This window comes from Ranitomeya variabilis, chromosome 6 (assembly GCF_051348905.1).
Source record: "Ranitomeya variabilis isolate aRanVar5 chromosome 6, aRanVar5.hap1, whole genome shotgun sequence".
In the NCBI taxonomy this organism is placed as follows: domain Eukaryota; kingdom Metazoa; phylum Chordata; class Amphibia; order Anura; family Dendrobatidae; genus Ranitomeya; species Ranitomeya variabilis.
In genome coordinates, this window is record NC_135237.1 from 547,645,018 (window position 1) to 547,663,432 (window position 18,415).

General features: G+C 45.1%; 1 protein-coding gene across 3 annotated transcripts in view; it reads right to left on the bottom strand.

The window, feature by feature from the left end:
- Positions 1-18,415, bottom strand: part of ADCY8 (adenylate cyclase 8) — a 364,716-nt gene that overhangs the window by 92,827 nt on the left and 253,474 nt on the right. For all 3 annotated transcript variants that reach the window (XM_077271241.1, XM_077271242.1, XM_077271243.1), the window contains one exon: positions 5,437-5,638. In XM_077271241.1, coding sequence (XP_077127356.1) covers positions 5,437-5,638 — 202 coding nt within the window. The remainder of the gene's footprint in view (positions 1-5,436; positions 5,639-18,415) is intronic.

Genomic DNA, 18,415 nt, shown 5'->3' on the forward strand with positions numbered 1-18,415 from the left:
CATCATAGCATAGCTGGATCCATAATTTCAGTGAGCACTTGAATGGTGGCAGAATTAAATCCAATCATTACTGATTTTTCCTTCATGCCCATTTCAAAGCCAACATGAATTTGCCTCCGTCGCCCAAACAAGGATACAAAGGGAGGTTGTTTGGCTACGGAAGAAAAATTGGAAAGGCGTCGGATTGTACAGTGATCTAAACTTGCTTCAGCAAAACTGCAGCAGGGACGTGTTTTTGTAACCCAGTGGAAACAGATCCGACTGATGAAGATCCACCACCATGAGATCGGGCGTCTAGTGCCTCAGAAATGCATTGGTGGAAAGGGGATTATTAGTCAGGTGCATTGTTGTTAATGCTATCTGAATAAAGTACTGAAGATCTTACAAGACATCTTCATGAGCCGGACCTGATTCCCTTGGATTAGCTCAAGTGACGCCAAGATGTTGACTTTATTATGAGCCCTGGAAAATCCTGATCATTTATTTGTAAGATGAGTTTTACATTTTGATTCCAAGTTTTTGTATTCTCCCTTACGACTGTCTGAAACTGGTCATAAGATGATATGTCCCCGCACACAACGCTCACCAATCATTAGACCGGTGATGACTAGGATCTGCCTTTTACACAACTGTCCTGGGTATCATTCACTCTCTTCCTCTAGGTCAGCTGCCTCTGTTGTGCTCCACATCAGGTTTGGCAGGCAGGTTGCCCGATGTGTGACATCAACTCCCTAGGCCTTTTAAGGCCCAATAGGACACACACCTGTATCTTCACATTGTGATTCAAGACTCCAGTTTGTTATACTACACCTCCGGTGCACACCTTGCTGACCTGCTTCTATCCCTGCTGACTTAACTTCATCCATCCTGCTGCTCCCAAGAATCCTGAGGGTTTCTCATCCTTGCTCCCCTGTTATGGTTCTCAATGGCAAGAGAACATAGCCCAGCAAACATACGAACTAGCTCTTGGAAGGATGGAAACTAAACTGACCATGAACTAAACCTGCCGCACAACTAACAGTAGCCGGGTAGCGTAGCCTGCGTTTTATCCCTAGACGCCCAGCGCCGGCCGGAGGACTAACTAATCCTGGCAGAGGAAAATATAGTCCTGGCTCACCTCTAGAGAAATTTCCCCGAAAGGCAGACAGAGGCCCCCACAAATATTGGCGGTGATTTTAGATGAAATGACAAACGTAGTATGAAAATAGGTTTAGCAAAATTGAGGTCCGCTTACTAGATAGCAGGAAGACAGAAAGGGCACTTTCATGGTCAGCTGAAAACCCTATCAAAATACCATCCTGAAATTACTTTAAGACTCTAGTATTAACTCATAACATCAGAGTGGCAATTTCAGATCACAAGAGCTTTCCAGACACAGAAACGAAACTACAGCTGTGAACTGGAACAAAATGCAAAAACAAACAAGGACTAAGTCCAACTTAGCTGGGAGTTGTCTAGCAGCAGGAACATGCACAGAAAGGCTTCTGATTACAATGTTGACCGGCATGGAAGTGACAGAGGAGCAAGGCTAAATAGCGACTCCCACATCCTGATGGAAACAGGTGAACAGAGAGGATGATGCACACCAGTTCAATTCCACCAGTGGCCACCGGGGGAGCCCAAAATCCAATTTCACAACACTCCCCATATGACATCTTCCCAGCTGCCCCAACGCCCGGGGCCTGTATACTCACCCGGACCTAGGGCTTAGTGGGTCCACATCACAAGGTGACCCTAACACTGCCATCAATACACGATCAGCAGGTTGTCCGCCAATCCTGAAAATGCTGACGACACAACACTAGTTTAAAGCTCTTTTCTCTACATTCATAGGATCCATAGGGGTCCCAAAAGTCAGACTCCACTAGGGGCAGAAGAGTAATGTCATGCACAATGCCCTTCAGCAGTATCATAGAGACTGTGTTGTTAGAGGTGTTGTCCTGTGAAACATATTTATTCCTTATGGACAGGATAGATAAAAAAAACAATAAATACCATTGCTGAGGGCTCCAACAATTATTAGAATGATGGTCGGGAGTTACTTATTTTTCATCATTGTAAGACTGCATGCCCATCATTTAAAGTTAGCACCATAGATGAAGCCTTGTGAATCTGTGGGGGACAGACTACTGGGATCCACACTGAACGGGCTCTGAACTGCCCCATGAGATGTGAGTGGTTACCGTACTTAGTTGTACTCGGCCATCTCAGACGTCCCATTGGGAATAGATGGAGACCACGGTGAAGACAGGCCACTGATCATCCATGAATCAATGGAGCCCACACCTACCACCGGTGTTAGATAGGTTTCCCACCAGGTGTGCTGCATAAGAACTGAATATCCCAACTAAATTAGCGTAAATATGAGAGTAGGGGGTTTCTAGAGCTCAAAGGAGGTTGTCCAGTTTAGAAAACCCTTTTTTATTTACCAATTGGTAAAGAGAGGTCTTCTGTCGAGGGTCTTCAACTCTTGGCCAGAGTGATGAGCAGTTACTAGAGTTGAGCAAAAAGTTTAATCAGATCCTGGTTTACCAGCCACCATTCCAGAGCCCTGCCAACCTTTTCTCACATGCTTCCTTTTCTGATGAGAAGGTCTGGTGCAACATGATGCAGAGTGGTCACTCATGATGTCGCGGTGGGCATAGTCATCAGAAGAGGAGTTGTGGAGGCCAGCAGGTAGGAGGAGGTTCACAGGGCGGTGGCCAATAACGGTTCCAACGAGGTTCCTACAACCTGTCTTGCAATACACAGACAACCCATTGATTAAATTGTGCACTGTAATGCTTCATTTCTCCTGGAGGGGCACTGCAGAAGATCAGTGTCCATCCAATTGCTGCACGAGATCCTCGTGGACGGCAACTTTGTGATCAACCTTATGTGAAACGTTCCTTTTCATCCAAAAAAAAAATGTCCAAAGCAGAAAACCCCCTTAAGAGAAAAAGTTCTTTCTGTATCACAAGGAAAACTTGGGAGAGAAGAAATCTTGCAGAACCAAAAACCTGATGGGAATCGTAACTCTGAGTTATCTGTTTTTTGGATTTTTTTTCCTAATATCTAAAGGGCACTTTAAGGAAACATAAAAAAGTCTCCTGTCCTACTTTGTATCTCTATTTTCTCTTCAAATTTTGGCCTGGAGACCACAGGGGAGGAAAGCAGAAACAAATTGCTGTGAAACCTCGAGTTTCGAAACCTTTTATGTGTCCTCAGGGGAATCCTTCACAGAGGTAGAGAGCAAGAATCTGAGACAGCCGGGACTTTCAAACATGGCTTTTCTATTTTCCTGAAATTTCAATGAATTAAAGTTTTAGTTTTCAGATAGCAGACCCTAGAAATTGTTTTTTTTTAAACTTTTTTTTTAATTTTAAAAGCTTCCCTGGGGTTGGCCATATTGGAGACATATACATTCTCTTTGGATTGTCTGCATTGACATGAAAGCAGGGTATGAGCGCTTTATGGCAGCAACAAAAAATGGTAGTCAAAGTGACAGAGAAAAGTCTTCTGTTCACATGAAGCATTTGTGCTGCATTTTTTTTCTACAGAAAAGCTGCATTTTACAGTGCCAGCAAAAGCTACGAGATTTCAGAAATTTCATGGCAGCGCATGTTTTTTTTTCAGACTGAATTTGGGAACCGCAGCATTTTTTAAATCTGCAGCATTTCTAGTCTTTCTGTGTTTTTGCAGTTTTTTTTTCACCCATAGAAAGTAATGAGAAATGCCAAAACACTTCAAAAAATCACAGCAAAGCTTTTGTTGCATTTTGCAATGTTTTTTTGCTGCATTTTTGATGAATAAAACTCAGTTTAGTAAACATGTACTGTAAATAAATCACACCTGTAATCCGCTCCCCAAAAATTCACAAAACCCCCCACAGCAAAAACGCTGCAAAACCTGAGATTTTACTGCCAAGAGAGCAGGTTTTTGGTGCAGAAAAAAATGCTGCAAAAACTTCATGTGAACAAGTCTCCAGGAAGTAATCGACCTCCAAAGGAGACCAAGGTGTGAGGACAGCTGTACCAAAGCCATATCTGTGTGTATAGATTTTTCTGCCTAATTTAGGACTACAGCAGTACCACAAGGAATCATTAAAGGGATTGTCCAGGCTTTTCAAAAATGTCTGTAGTCACTTTATGCACGTGATGCGAAGATTCACAAGTCTGCACTCGCATAGAGTGCTCTTTCTGGCATTAGTGGGGGTCCCAGCAGTCGGGACTTCCACCAGTTCAAGAAAAGTTTATAACCATTTCACTGGACAACCCTTTTAACTTAACTATCCTCTAAAGAAATTGATATGGCTCTGCACGTTTTGTCCTAGTCTATACAGAAAAGCAAATAGGCAAACTTCATAAAACAGGATTTTGCAGCCTATATAATATGCTCCAGGGGTCAGTGTGAAAGCAAGTTAACCAATGCAAAATATGTAATTAAATAAAGGGGTTTACCATGAATTCACTATAGATGGGTTATTCTAGGTACATGCCATTCATTTTAGATTTTTAGGGGTTCACCGAACAAAACGTCCCCTATATTGATTACCAGGCACAGCTCACATTGTAATTTAGAAGGTTTCAGAAATTTGGTGAGGGCACAAACAATTTTAGAAAGGTGCAGAACTTTGGTGAGGTCACAAACTGTTTTAGAAAGTTGCAAAACATTGTTAAGGACACAAAATATTTTAGATAGTTGCAGAACTTTGGGGAAGACACAAATTATTTTAGAAAGTTACAGAACTTTGGTGAGGACACAAACTGTTTTAAAAAGTTGCTGAACTTTGGTGAGGACAAACTATTTTAGAAAGTTGCCGAACTTTGGTGAGGACACAAACTATTTTAGATGTTGCAGAACTTTGGTGAGGACAAACTATTTTAGAAAGTTTCAGAACTTTGGTGAGGACACAAACTATTTAAAAAAGTTGCCGAGCTTTGGTGAGGACAAACTATTTTAGAAAGTTGCAGAACTTTGATGAGGGCACAAACTATTTTAGAAAGTTGCACAGCTTTCCATTTATCCAGTAAAGCTTACATTACATAAAATCTGTAAGAAGCCACATCAGTAGTCCATGGGAGCTGGACCAAACTTCTGATTATTACGCACCAACATCATGTAGGAAGTTTGCAGTGTGCTGGTACCCTTTGGAGTGGCGACATGGCCGCTGGACCACGGCTGAGAATCGTTCTGCTGAGCTCTATTGAAAACCCCTCTAAAGGGATATATAGACTTTAGCAAACAGTTAATTAAACAAGAGGCACATAAGTATGCATCAGAGCTGAGTACACAAAACGGTATCAGATATTAATTGCAAAAGTGCACCTACAAGTATATGCAAAAATCATATGAAATGTGCACGCGGATTCACCGTAGACAAGCCCTTTCATTTCATGCTGACCTCACTCCCTCCCCCAAAACAAAGCAGATTATACCCCTCATAAAAATGCTTACTATATTGATTACAGCTCCAAGGAAATTAATCAAAATGGATGCAAAGATGATGACATTCCTGGCTAAGTAGGTCTCATTAATCCAGCAGCAGGTTTTCCGGAGCACGAGAGGCAGACATTTATAATCCTCGGCCGTGGTGATGAGGACCAGTGCGGAGTGCAGCATTATCAGTATGGAGAACTGGATTATCATTGGAATCATCCTGAAAGGAGACAGAGGAGACAAATTCTGCCTTCAGAATATATTTTACCATCAAAACACAAATTCAGGATAAAACGAGGATGTAAATACGGCGACGACGCGTCTGTCAAAGCCGTCACTTCACTTTCAATGACTGCGGAGAACCTTCTTCAAACACTCGTAGCGCCTCATTTCGATGACCGTCTCGAGGAGGCACCTTTCAACTAAAGACACTTTTTGTTTGCAAATAGCATGTACGACAAGAGGAGCAATTTCACTAAGTACACCTCTGCTCAAGAGCTTCTTTGTGTTCCTTTTATTGCTTAGAAAACTACCGGGTTTCTGCTCGCCTGCACTAACGGATTGATTTTTTTTTTTTTGCAGTGTAGAAAGTTTTTTGGGGGTAATTTCGCCAATCAAAATGATCTGTCATCAGATTTCACAATACAAAGTGTATACATTATTAAAATCAATATTAAACCTTTTGAGGCTGGTGTACTTACTCTGAAAATCCATGTAATTGTTACTATTCAATCCTATGTTTAAAGTTTTCTTACCCGATACTGAAATTAGTATTGTAGGAGTAGTACAGGGGTACAGGGTGCATGATAGAGGGTTGTAACAGAGTACAGGGTGCATGAGATAGAGGGTTGCAAGGGGGTACAGGGTGCATGAGAGGGTTGTAAGGAGGTACAGAGTGTGTGAGATAGAGGGTCGCAAGTGGGTACATGGTGCATGAGATAGAGGGTTGCAAGGTGGTACAGGGTACATGAGCTAGAGGGTTGCAAGGAGGTACAGGGTGTGTGAGATAAAGGGTCGCAAGTGGGTACATGGTGCATGAGATAGAGGGGTACAAGGGTGTACAGGGTGCATGAGAGAGGGTTGCAAGGAGGTACAGGGTGCATGAGATAGAGGGTTGCAAGTGGGTACAGGGTGCATGAGATAGAGGGGTACAAGGGGGTGCAGGGTGCGTGAGATAGAGGGTTGCAAGGGGGTACAGGGTGCATAAGAGAGGGTTGCAAGGAGGCACAGGGTGTGTGAGATAGAGGGTCGTAAGGGGGTACAGGGTGCGTGAGATAGAGGGTTGCAAGGAGGTACAGGGTGAGTGAGATAGAGGGTTGCAAGGGGGTGCAAGGTGCATGAGAGAGGCTTGCAAGGAGGTACAGGGTGAGTGAGATAGAGGGTTGTAAGGGAGTACAGGGTGCATAAGATGGAGCGTTGCAAGGAGGTACAGGGTGCGTGAGGTAGAGGGTTGCAAGGGGGTACAGGGTGCATGAGATAGAGGGTTGCAAGGGGGTACAGGGTGCATAAGAGAGGGTTGCAAGGAGGTGCAGGGTGCATGAGATAGAGGGTTGCAAGGAGGTACAGGGTGTGTGAGATAGAGGGTTGCAAGGGGGAGCAGGGTGCGTGAGAGAGAGGTGCAAGGTGCATGAGATTGTGGGGTGCAGGGTGTGTGAGAGGACTACATGAGATAGCGGTGCAATGTGTGTGGGATATGGGGGTGCAGGGAGTTCAAAATAGAGGGGTACAGGGTGCTTGAGTGAGTGAAAGAAGGGTGCAGATTTTGAGAGGGGTGCGTGGGGTTACAGGCTGTGAAATAGAGGGTTGCAGACTATGTGGGATATGGGAGTGCAGGGTGTGAGATAGAATGGTGCATGAGGTACAGGCTATGTGCGATGGGGTGTAGGGGGTTTCAGGGTGCAATAGACAGAAAAGTGCAGGGTGTGTGGGATATAGGGTGCGTAAGATAGAAGGGTGCTAGGGGGTGCAGGGTGATTGCGTTTGTGAAATAGAGGATGGCATACTGTGAGAGCGGTGCGTGGGGGTACAGGCTGTGGGATAGAGGGGTGCAGGCTATGTGTAATATGGGGGTACAGGCTGTGGGATAGAGGGGTGCAGGCTATGTGTAATATGGGGGTACAGGCAGTAAGATAGAGGGGTGCAGGCTATGTGTAATATGGGGGTACAGGCTGTGGGATAGAGGGGTGCAGGCTATGTGTAATATGGGGGTACAAGCTGTAAGATAGAGGGGTGCAGGCTATGTGTAATATGGGGGTACAGGCAGTAAGATAGAGGGGTGCAGGCTATGTGTAATATGGGGGTACAGGCTGTGGGATAGAGGGGTGCAGGCTATGTGTAATATGGGGGTACAGGCTGTGGGATAGAGGGGTGCAGGCTATGTGTAATATGGGGGTACAGGCTGTGGGATAGAGGGGTGCAGGCTATGTGTAATATGGGGGTACAGGCTGTAAGATAGAGGGGTGCAGGCTATGTGTAATATGGGGGTACAGGCTGTGGGATAGAGGGGTGCAGGCTATGTGTAATATGGGGGTACAGGCTGTGGGATAGAGGGGTGCAGGCTATGTGTAATATGGGGGTACAAGCTGTAAGATAGAGGGGTGCAGGCTATGTGTAATATGGGGGTACAGGCCGTGGGATAGAGGGGTGCAGGCTATGTGTAATATGGGGGTACAAGCTGTAAGATAGAGGGGTGCAGGCTATGTGTAATATGGGGGTACAAGCTGTAAGATAGAGGGGTGCAGGCTATGTGTAATATGGGGGTACAGGCCGTGGGATAGAGGGGTGCAGGCTGTGTGTAATATGGGGGTACAGGCTGTGGGATAGAGGGGTGCAGGCTATGTGTAATATGGGGGTACAGGCTGTGGGATAGAGGGGTGCAGGCTATGTGTAATATGGGGGTACAAGCTGTAAGATAGAGGGGTGCAGGCTATGTGTAATATGGGGGTACAGGCCGTGGGATAGAGGGGTGCAGGCTATGTGTAATATGGGGGTACAAGCTGTAAGATAGAGGGGTGCAGGCTATGTGTAATATGGGGGTACAGGCCGTGGGATAGAGGGGTGCAGGCTATGTGTAATATGGGGGTACAAGCTGTAAGATAGAGGGGTGCAGGCTATGTGTAATATGGGGGTACAAGCTGTAAGATAGAGGGGTGCAGGCTATGTGTAATATGGGGGTACAGGCCGTGGGATAGAGGGGTGCAGGCTATGTGTAATATGGGGGTACAGGCTGTGGGATAGAGGGGTGCAGGCTATGTGTAATATGGGGGTACAGGCTGTGGGATAGAGGGGTGCAGGCTATGTGTAATATGGGGGTACAGGCTGTAAGATAGAGGGGTGCAGGCTATGTGTAATATGGGGGTACAGGCTGTGGGATAGAGGGGTGCAGGCTATGTGTAATATGGGGGTACAGGCAGTAAGATAGAGGGGTACAGGCTATGTGTAATATGGGGGTACAGGCTGTGGGATAGAGGGGTGCAGGCTATGTGTAATATGGGGGTACAGGCTGTGGGATAGAGGGGTGCAGGCTATGTGTAATATGGGGGTACAGGCTGTGGGATAGAGGGGTGCAGGCTATGTGTAATATGGGGGTACAGGCTGTAAGATAGAGGGGTGCAGGCTATGTGTAATATGGGGGTACAGGCTGTGGGATAGAGGGGTGCAGGCTATGTGTAATATGGGGGTACAGGCTGTGGGATAGAGGGGTGCAGGCTATGTGTAATATGGGGGTACAAGCTGTAAGATAGAGGGGTGCAGGCTACGTGTAATATGGGGGTACAGGCCGTGGGATAGAGGGGTGCAGGCTATGTGTAATATGGGGGTACAAGCTGTAAGATAGAGGGGTGCAGGCTATGAGTAATATGGGGGTACAGGCCGTGGGATAGAGGGGTGCAGGCTATGTGTAATATGGGGGTACAGGCTGTGGGATAGAGGGGTGCAGGCTATGTGTAATATGGGGGTACAGGCTGTGGGATAGAGGGGTGCAGGCTATGTGTAATATGGGGGTACAGGCTGTGGGATAGAGGGGTGAAGGCTATGTGTAATATGGGGGTACAGGCTGTGGGATAGAGGGGTGCAGGCTATGTGTAATATGGGGGTACAGGCTGTGGGATAGAGAGGTGCAGGCTATGTGTAATATGGGGGTACAGGCTGTGGGATAGAGGGGTGCAGGCTATGTGTAATATGGGGGTACAGGCTGTGGGATAGAGGGGTGCAGGCTATGTGTAATATGGGGGTACAGGCTGTGGGATAGAGGGGTGCAGGCTATGTGTAATATGGGGGTACAGGCTGTAAGATAGAGGGGTGCAGGCTATGTGTAATATGGGGGTACAGGCTGTGGGATAGAGGGGTGCAGGCTATGTGTAATATGGGGGTACAGGCTGTAAGATAGAGGGGTGCAGGCTATGTGTAATATGGGGGTACAGGTTGTGGGATAGAGGGGTGCAGGCTATGTGTAATATGGGGGTACAGGCAGTGGGATAGAGGGGTGCAGGCTATGTGTAATATGGGGGTACAGGCTGTGGGATAGAGGGGTGCAGGCTATGTGTAATATGGGGGTACAGGCTGTGGGATAGAGAGGTGCAGGCTATGTGTAATATGGGGGTACAGGCTGTGGGATAGAGGGGTGCAGGCTATGTGTAATATGGGGGTACAGGCTGTGGGATAGAGGGGTGCAGGCTATGTGTAATATGGGGGTACAGGCTGTGGGATAGAGGGGTGCAGGCTATGTGTAATATGGGGGTACAAGCTGTAAGATAGAGGGGTGCAGGCTATGTGTAATATGGGGGTACAGGCTGTGAGATAGAGGGGTGCAGGCTATGTGTAATATGGGGGTACAGGCAGTGGGATAGAGGGGTGCAGGCTATGTGTAATATGGGGGTACAGGCAGTGGGATAGAGGGGTGCAGGCTATGTGTAATATGGGGGTACAGGCTGTAAGATAGAGGGGTGCAGGCTATGTGTAATATGGGGGTACAGGCAGTGGGATAGAGGGGTGCAGGCTATGTGTAATATGGGGGTACAGGCTGTGGGATAGAGGGGTGCAGGCTATGTGTAATATGGGGGTACAGGCTGTGGGATAGAGGGGTGCAGGCTATGTGTAATATGGGGGTACAGGCAGTGGGATAGAGGGGTGCAGGCTATGTGTAATATGGGGGTACAGGCTGTGGGATAGAGGGGTGCAGGCTATGTGTAATATGGGGGTACAGGCTGTGGGATAGAGAGGTGCAGGCTATGTGTAATATGGGGGTACAGGCTGTGGGATAGAGGGGTGCAGGCTATGTGTAATATGGGGGTACAGGCTGTGGGATAGAGGGGTGCAGGCTACCTGTGATACAGCAGTACAAAAGAGGTGAAGATGAGGGAGAAGTTAAATGCTCCATAGTGGAGCTGAAGACGTGAGGAACTTTTACTGTGGACTGTGGGGGGATGGGGTGTTCACTCAGTATACAAAGCATGTGAGGCAGTATACAAAAATAAGGGCAGTTTGAGGACACAGAAAGGTGGGAAGCAGTATATGAGGGACAGCGTGAAGGCACATTATGGAGGCTGTACGGTGTGAAAAGGGGGCACTGTATGGAGAGAGGGTGGCGTGCGGAATCAACAATTGAGCACTTTTCATTAGCACTCCTTCACAGGAGCCCACCGGAGGATTCACCTGCTCCCCCATGGGCCAGTCCGAGCCTGGTAACACCAACCTGCCTGTTAGCTTTTAGGCCCATAGTAATGACACTCTGTAATTCTATAAGAGTTTGAGCCGAGTGTCATCTTAGTGTGATCCGATTCTCTTGCATGAGAAAACCGGAGCACAGGTGTGGAGAAGATGGAGAACTTAATTTCTCCATCTTCCCCATTGTCTGAGTCTGCGGGAATCAGACTGCACTCAAAGGTCATTCGAGTGCAGTCCAATGTTTAACATGCAGCCATAGACTTGGATGGGGGCGTGTCATCCCATTTGTGGAGCCACTCACAGCATGCCTTGATTTTTTACTTATGCCTAATTTGCATGAGAAAAAAATGCAGATCTGCACTGCCCCATAGAATAGCATTGATCCAAGTGCTAGGCGATAAAACATCGGATAGCACTCGGCCGTGTTATATGGTTGGGTGAACGAGCCCTTGAAGGAAATCTCTTTGAACTAAAAATGAGCTATTATTTTAACGTTTCCCATGATTTCCTGGTCGTCACTAACCCAGGACATTGTAAACAGCTCTCATGCTAAGAAACATTTAGAATGCCAAATCTCTCAGGTCCGAAGGGATGGGATGGGCTGGGCTCTGGCTTCTGGTTGGCATTGTGGAGATCAGACTGAACCAAAAGAATCTATCGTGTCTTTCTCCTGTTAAATCTGGCTTACAACAGGAAACTTGAGCAAAAGTTGACATTTCCTTTTATGGAAATAATTACGCACGCATTCCTTCTTGATATTGTAGCCTTTCACCTACATACCAGAGTTTGTAACTTATCACAGTATAGATCTGCTTTGTAAAAGAATGTGAAATATGAGCGCTTGTGCGCATGTCTGTAAAATGTCTAACTCTTTACTATATAAAGGAGGGGGAGAGCCCAGTGAGACAGACGTGCTCCTGGGCTACCTCTGTATATGATCACACAAACTCTGTGCTGCGTGTCATTTACTTGGTTACCTACATTCAGGAAGCCAGGGACGAGAAGGACTCAACATTTCTTTGGCGCACCGAACAGGGACCCGAGGCGAGAGTATTTGCTCGAGATTCACCTGCGGATACGGACAACGGAGATCTGGGATAATGGACGGCAAATGAACTAAAAAAACCTGGCCAGGTAAGAGACATTATTAGTTCTCTTTTATCTGCCTTGTATTATCCGAAAGATCTCTATGAGCCGTGTCACGCTGGGTTAGTCTAGTAGTGAGTAGATACCTATAAAACTCGGGTTACCATATTGTATAGATTTATGAGTCCTGTCCCTGGCAGTGTGTGAGCAGTGTGGAGGTTGTGGCATGTTGTGAAAGAAGAGCAAAAGTGCGTAGAAAAATAAGCCGAAATAGTTGGGGTATAAGCCTTATACACGGAAGTCAGCCTAACTGGGTCATGTGGTTGCGTCCTTTCGGGGAGACCTCCGCCCATGCTTGACTCTCATTAAGTGCTTAACTTCCTTCATTTCTGGATAAGGTTTGATAGAATGAGCCCAGGACGCGGTTTCATGAGCCTGGGACAAGTATGCTAACTGAGACAGAAAGTTTTGTGATCTGTATGGTGTTGCTGGGTCTGTTTGCGTGCATAATAGCACTTAAGTATGATCTGCATGTTAGGAAGAACGGAGCAGACAAGCCTTTCAATATTTTAGCTCCCTAGGAGAGAAGGCAACGAGACATCACCATAGAGTAAGTGATTGTCCAAACGTCACCTGGGGTAGAAATAGCTAATATTGAAGAGAAAAATGGGAAATAAACAGACAAAAACCGTCTTAGGACAAGTGGAAGCAGCAGATATCATACAGGAAAGATGTGGAAAGACAGTTAGAAGGCAGATTAGGAGGGTAAGAGAAAAATTGGGAATTTCAGAAGCACTTATGTTCAGTACAGAATGGGAAAGAGTAAATAAAGAAAGAGGAGGAATAGTTAAAGATAATGGGTGGGAAGATATTGTGCACTGCATGATAAGAGTCTCAAAAACAGCAAAGGAAGAAAATTGGAAGTATGATCCAGACACTTCCAAATGGATCATGGGGAAGGGAAAATGTTGTGACATAATCCCGCCACCTTACCTAGATCCAAAAGCCCAATCATTTGTACCATCTGGAGGAGCAGAAGGAGGAAAACAATTTCCAGCTTTGTATCCCAATCTTGGTAGGGTAGGAGGATGGGAATGTTCACACTGTGGACAACAAAATCCAGATTGGAGGAATGATTGCCTAGCCTGTGGTGCGCCTAGACATGGCGCTGTACTTGCCCCTGTTAGGGTAGTACCAAGACCCTTTAGGGAACCTGGTGCTGACGGGGTAATGGGAACTAGGTATCATCAAACTCGGCAATATTTCCCTTGGTCCCCTGCTGAAGGTATGTCTCTCTTGCATAACGCGCCAGACCCCACCTAGTTTCCAGTCAGATTTGCACAATATATACAGCAAATTATGCAGACTCACGCAGGAGTCTGGGCGGATGGAGAGGAACTATGTAGAATGAAAATGACTCCTGGTCTCTTCCAGGAATTACTGGCATATCTACAGGGACATAGGCCACAGGCCGGACAAGTGGGACAGGCAGGACAAGTAGGACAAGCAGGAGAAGGTGCCCTACAAACGATAGAATCAGGCAATCAGTTCGTAGACCACTTAATAATTTTCATGAGGCAGAAACAGAGGCAGAGAGGAACAACGGGAGTGGTGGCTCAGAAACCTGGTCAATCAGTAGATGAGTATTATCTAGGGGTAGAAAATAGCTTTAGAGATGAAGGAATAGATCTGACTACTCCAGGAATGATGAGGTTAATTACAAAAACCTTCATAGATGGATTGACTCCAAAAGTGAAGGAGAAACTTAAGGCCGCAACTCCTGATTGGAGAACCTTGGAAGACCCACACTTGGCTAGGCAAAAAGCCGTAGGGATAGAGTTGGATTTAAGAGAAAATCATAAGCCTGTCAGAATAGCGCAAGCAAACACAACAGGAGGGAGAGCAAGACACAATTTTCCTTGCCATTACTGCAAGAAGCCAGGACATTTTCAGAGAGAATGCAGGAAAAAGTTGGCAGATATAAAGTCAGGCAAATTTGTTCCCAGAAATAACCCTCCCCAAATGGACAACCAGCAGAAATCTACCATCGTAGATGGTCCCATACCAGATTCAGATTGACTCAATGTGTTACAAACTTCCCTACCAGCTAGAAGACCTATGATACAGGTGAATGTGGGGGGGAGAGAGATTCCATTTTTGATAGATACAGGTGCAACTTCCTCAATTTTGAATCAAGATTTTCTTCCAAACCCGGAAGATATTTCACAACAAACAACTTTTGCTGAGGGTTATGATGGGGTAATTCGAACACTGCCATATACTGTGCCCCTAGAGGTCTCATTAGGACCTAAATGTTTTGCATCCCGATTTTTGTATGCCAGAGGTGCCCCAACATGTTTGTTAGGAACTGATGTCCTAAAGAAATTAGAAGCTAACATCAATTTTAGGGAAGATGGCACAGTTATGCTGACTATCCCTGATGATGCAGAAACATTAGAACAATATGTTAGAATTCAGGCTTTTGAGGATTATATTGAAGAAAAAGAGTACACCACAGATCTAGACCTCTCAATGGTCCCAGAAACACTGTGGGCACAGGGTGACACTGATGTGGGATTATTGCATATCTCTCCTGTAAAATTATCTGTGCAACCAGGAACTGTTCTCCCACAGCTCAGACAATACCCTGTGAGTGCCCAGCAGGAATTAGCGATTACAAAACAGATAGAGAAATATAGAGAGAAAGGAGTTTTGGTAGAGATACAATCACCTGCTAACACTCCTCTGTATCCAGTCAAGAAGAGAACTCTTGATAAGAGTTCTATGCCCAAATATCGTATGGTACATGATCTAAGAGAAATAAACAAAGTTCTAGATCCAATCACCCCAGTTGTACCCAATCCTCATACGTTACTATCACAGATACCAGCCAGTTCTCAAGTGTTTACTGTAATAGATCTTTCAAATGCATTTTTCTCGGTTCCTTTACACCAAGACAGTTGGCATTTGTTTGCATTTACATTTAAAGGCAAACAGTTGGCGTGGACACGCCTTCCACAGGGAATGATACACTCCCCTACTCTTTATTCAAATGCCCTACAAACAGTCCTTCAGAGGTTTGAACCCGAACCACAGGTAGTAATTTTGCAGTATGTGGATGACATACTACTTTGCTGCCCAGACCTAGAAACTGCAGAAAGGTCCACTGTAAGTTTACTATGTTTTCTAGAAAAAGAAGGGTGTAAAGTGAATAGACAAAAGCTACAAACTTGTCAATCCAAAGTGGTCTTTCTAGGTCATTGCATTTCTCAAGGTAAAAAGCATCTTACACCTCAAAGAACTGAAGCAATAAGACAGATGAATGAGCCTAGAAATCATAAACAGCTACGAGCATTTTTAGGAATAGTGTCTCATTGTAGACAATGGATTATACATGCCAGTCAACTAATGCAACCACTGTATGACTGTGTAAAAAGTGAACCTTATTTGTTGACAAAAGAAGGTCAAATTTCGTTCCAACAATTAAAAGATGCCCTTGTTTCAGCTCCAGCGTTAGGGCTACCAGACTACACCAAACCATTTCAGCTTATGGCTGCAGAAGTTGATTCTCATGCTACAGGAGTTCTTACCCAGAAGCATGCAGGGAAACAAAGACCAATTGCATATCTTTCAGCAAGGTTAGATCCCGTAGCTAGAGCAGCGCCAACCTGTGTACGTGTAGTTGTTGCTGTCTCACTATTGTTGGACAAAGCATCAGAAATTGTCCTAGAGCATCCACTCACAGTTCAAACTACACATGATGTTTATGGGATATTAAACCAGGTCCAACCAAAACACATTTCCATGGCCAGACATTTGCGGCTGCAGTGTTCTTTGCTGCTCCCCTCTACTATCACATTTGCTAGGCTTCAGACTCTCAATATAGCTACACTGCTACCTCTCGAGTCTGAAGGGGGGAATAAGGACACTGATCCACACGCAAATTTTTTTCCCTACAGACACACATGATTGTACAGAGCTCATTTTACAAGAAACGGTAGGCTTACCCAATGTATCCGAAACACCACTTCAAAATCCAGATTTAGAGCTGTTTATAGATGGTAGTAGGTTTGCAGATGACACAGGTAACTTCCATACAGGGTATGCAGTTGTGTCAGAATCTGAAACTCTCAAAGCAGAACCACTTCCACCGAAACAGTCTGCACAAGAAGCAGAACTAACAGCATTGATTGAAGCGCTAAAAATAGCTGAGAATCAGACAGCTAATATATACACTGATTCTAGGTATGCATATGGTATTGTGTTTGATTTTGGAGTAATCTGGAGAGCTAGAGGTTACATGACAGCGTCAGGACAACCTGTAAAACATGCTTCTCTGATCAAACAGATTTTAGAGGCTGTACAAGAAACAAAAGAAGTAGCAGTAATCAAGGTAGCTGCACATGTGAGACTCGACACTAGGGAATCTAGGGGAAATGATAGGGCTGATAAAGCAGCCAAAGCAGCAGCAGTCAAACCCTTACAACAGGTTCATACTGTAAACCCCACAGAAAATACTGAAGATAGACTGAGACAAGCACAGGAAGATGCAGGAGAAGAGGAGAGGGACAGGTGGAAAAAGGAAGGGGCAGAAGAACAAGCAGGAATTTGGAAGAAAGATGGACTAATATGTCTACCTAGAGCCTGGTACCCGATTGTAGTTGGTGGACTGCACCACCCTACTCATGTGTCTGCAAATGCAATGACACTACTGGCAAAGCAAGTCTGGTTGGCTCCAGGTTTTGGCAACTATGCAAGAGACTATTGTGCTGCATGCGTTATATGCCTGGCACATAATCCCGGACAGACAACAAAGACCCCTATGAAGCACCACGTCCGACCTCTCTACCCGTTTCAGCGATTACAAATAGACTTTATCCAGCTGCCAAAAAGTAATGGGTATGAGTATGTGTTGGTGTGTGTGGACATGTTCTCGGGGTGGCCAGAGGCCTATCCAGTTCGGAAGGCTTCAGCTAAAAACACTGCTGTAAAGCTAGTTGCCGAACTGATACCCCGTTACGGTCTCCCTGAAGTGATCGAGTCAGATAGGGGTACTCATTTCACTGGAGAAATATTTCAAAATGTACTGAAAATGTTAGGTGTTGAAAGTCAGTTACACACTCCGTACCATCCTCAAAGTTCTGGAAAGGTGGAACGCATGAATGGAACTTTAAAATTAAAAATACAGAAAGCCATGGCTGAAACAGGAAAGCCTTGGACAGAATGCCTTCCACTGGCCCTTTACTCAATACGCAATACCCCAAGGGGTAAGACTAAACTGTCTCCATATGAAATTTTGTTTGGCAGGATTGCCAATTTAGGATGCTATTTTCCACAGCAACTTGTATTAAATATTGAGTCATTGACTTCTTATGTGCAAAATCTTCAGAAACAATTAACTAAGGTGCATGCACAAGTTTTTGCTTCCCTTCCAGATCCTGACAACACTGAAGGGAGTCACAAGTTGGAACCAGGCGATCAAGTCTATGTAAAAAGACACACCAGAAAGGCTCTTGAACCAAGATTTGACGGACCCTTCCAAGTCCTGTTGACAACACCTACATCAGTCAAGCTTGAAGGAAAGGCATCATGGATACACGCAAGTCATTGCAAGAAGTCTCGACCATAATCTTCTTATGGACACTAACATTCAAATTATGTAACAGTTGGACTCCAGGTAAAGAGATGTTGCAGAATACCGAGCTACAAAACAATAAGTTCAATACATCATGGTCTTGGACCAATAGTACACAGAATCGCACACAAGGACATTTTACTTGTCAAGCAAATACTGGATGCCCAGTAATGAATGTGCAGATTGGCGGGACAGGCAGAATCTTTAGAAGTAGTGACTATCATACATTGTATATAATAGAAGCCTCCTACTGCACAACGCATTCTACAAGCATTATGTTATCCTTTGCTAATACTGATTATTGCGCTTATTTTGCTATCTCTTTGTAACATCTGTACTTATTGCAAAACAAAGAAAAGGTTGCGAGAGTTAAACGGAAGAATTAATACTAGATTTGATTCTCTTATTGAATACAAGCGTGTACATGTGTAATACCAAATAAAGGCTTTGTCTTTGGCCCTGTGGTAATAAAAATAAAAGAATATGTCAAAGGGGGGAATTGTGGAGATCAGACTGAACCAAAAGAATCTATCGTGTCTTTATCCTGTTAAATCTGGCTTACAACAGGAAACTTGAGCAAAAGTTGACATTTCCTTTTATGGAAATAATTAC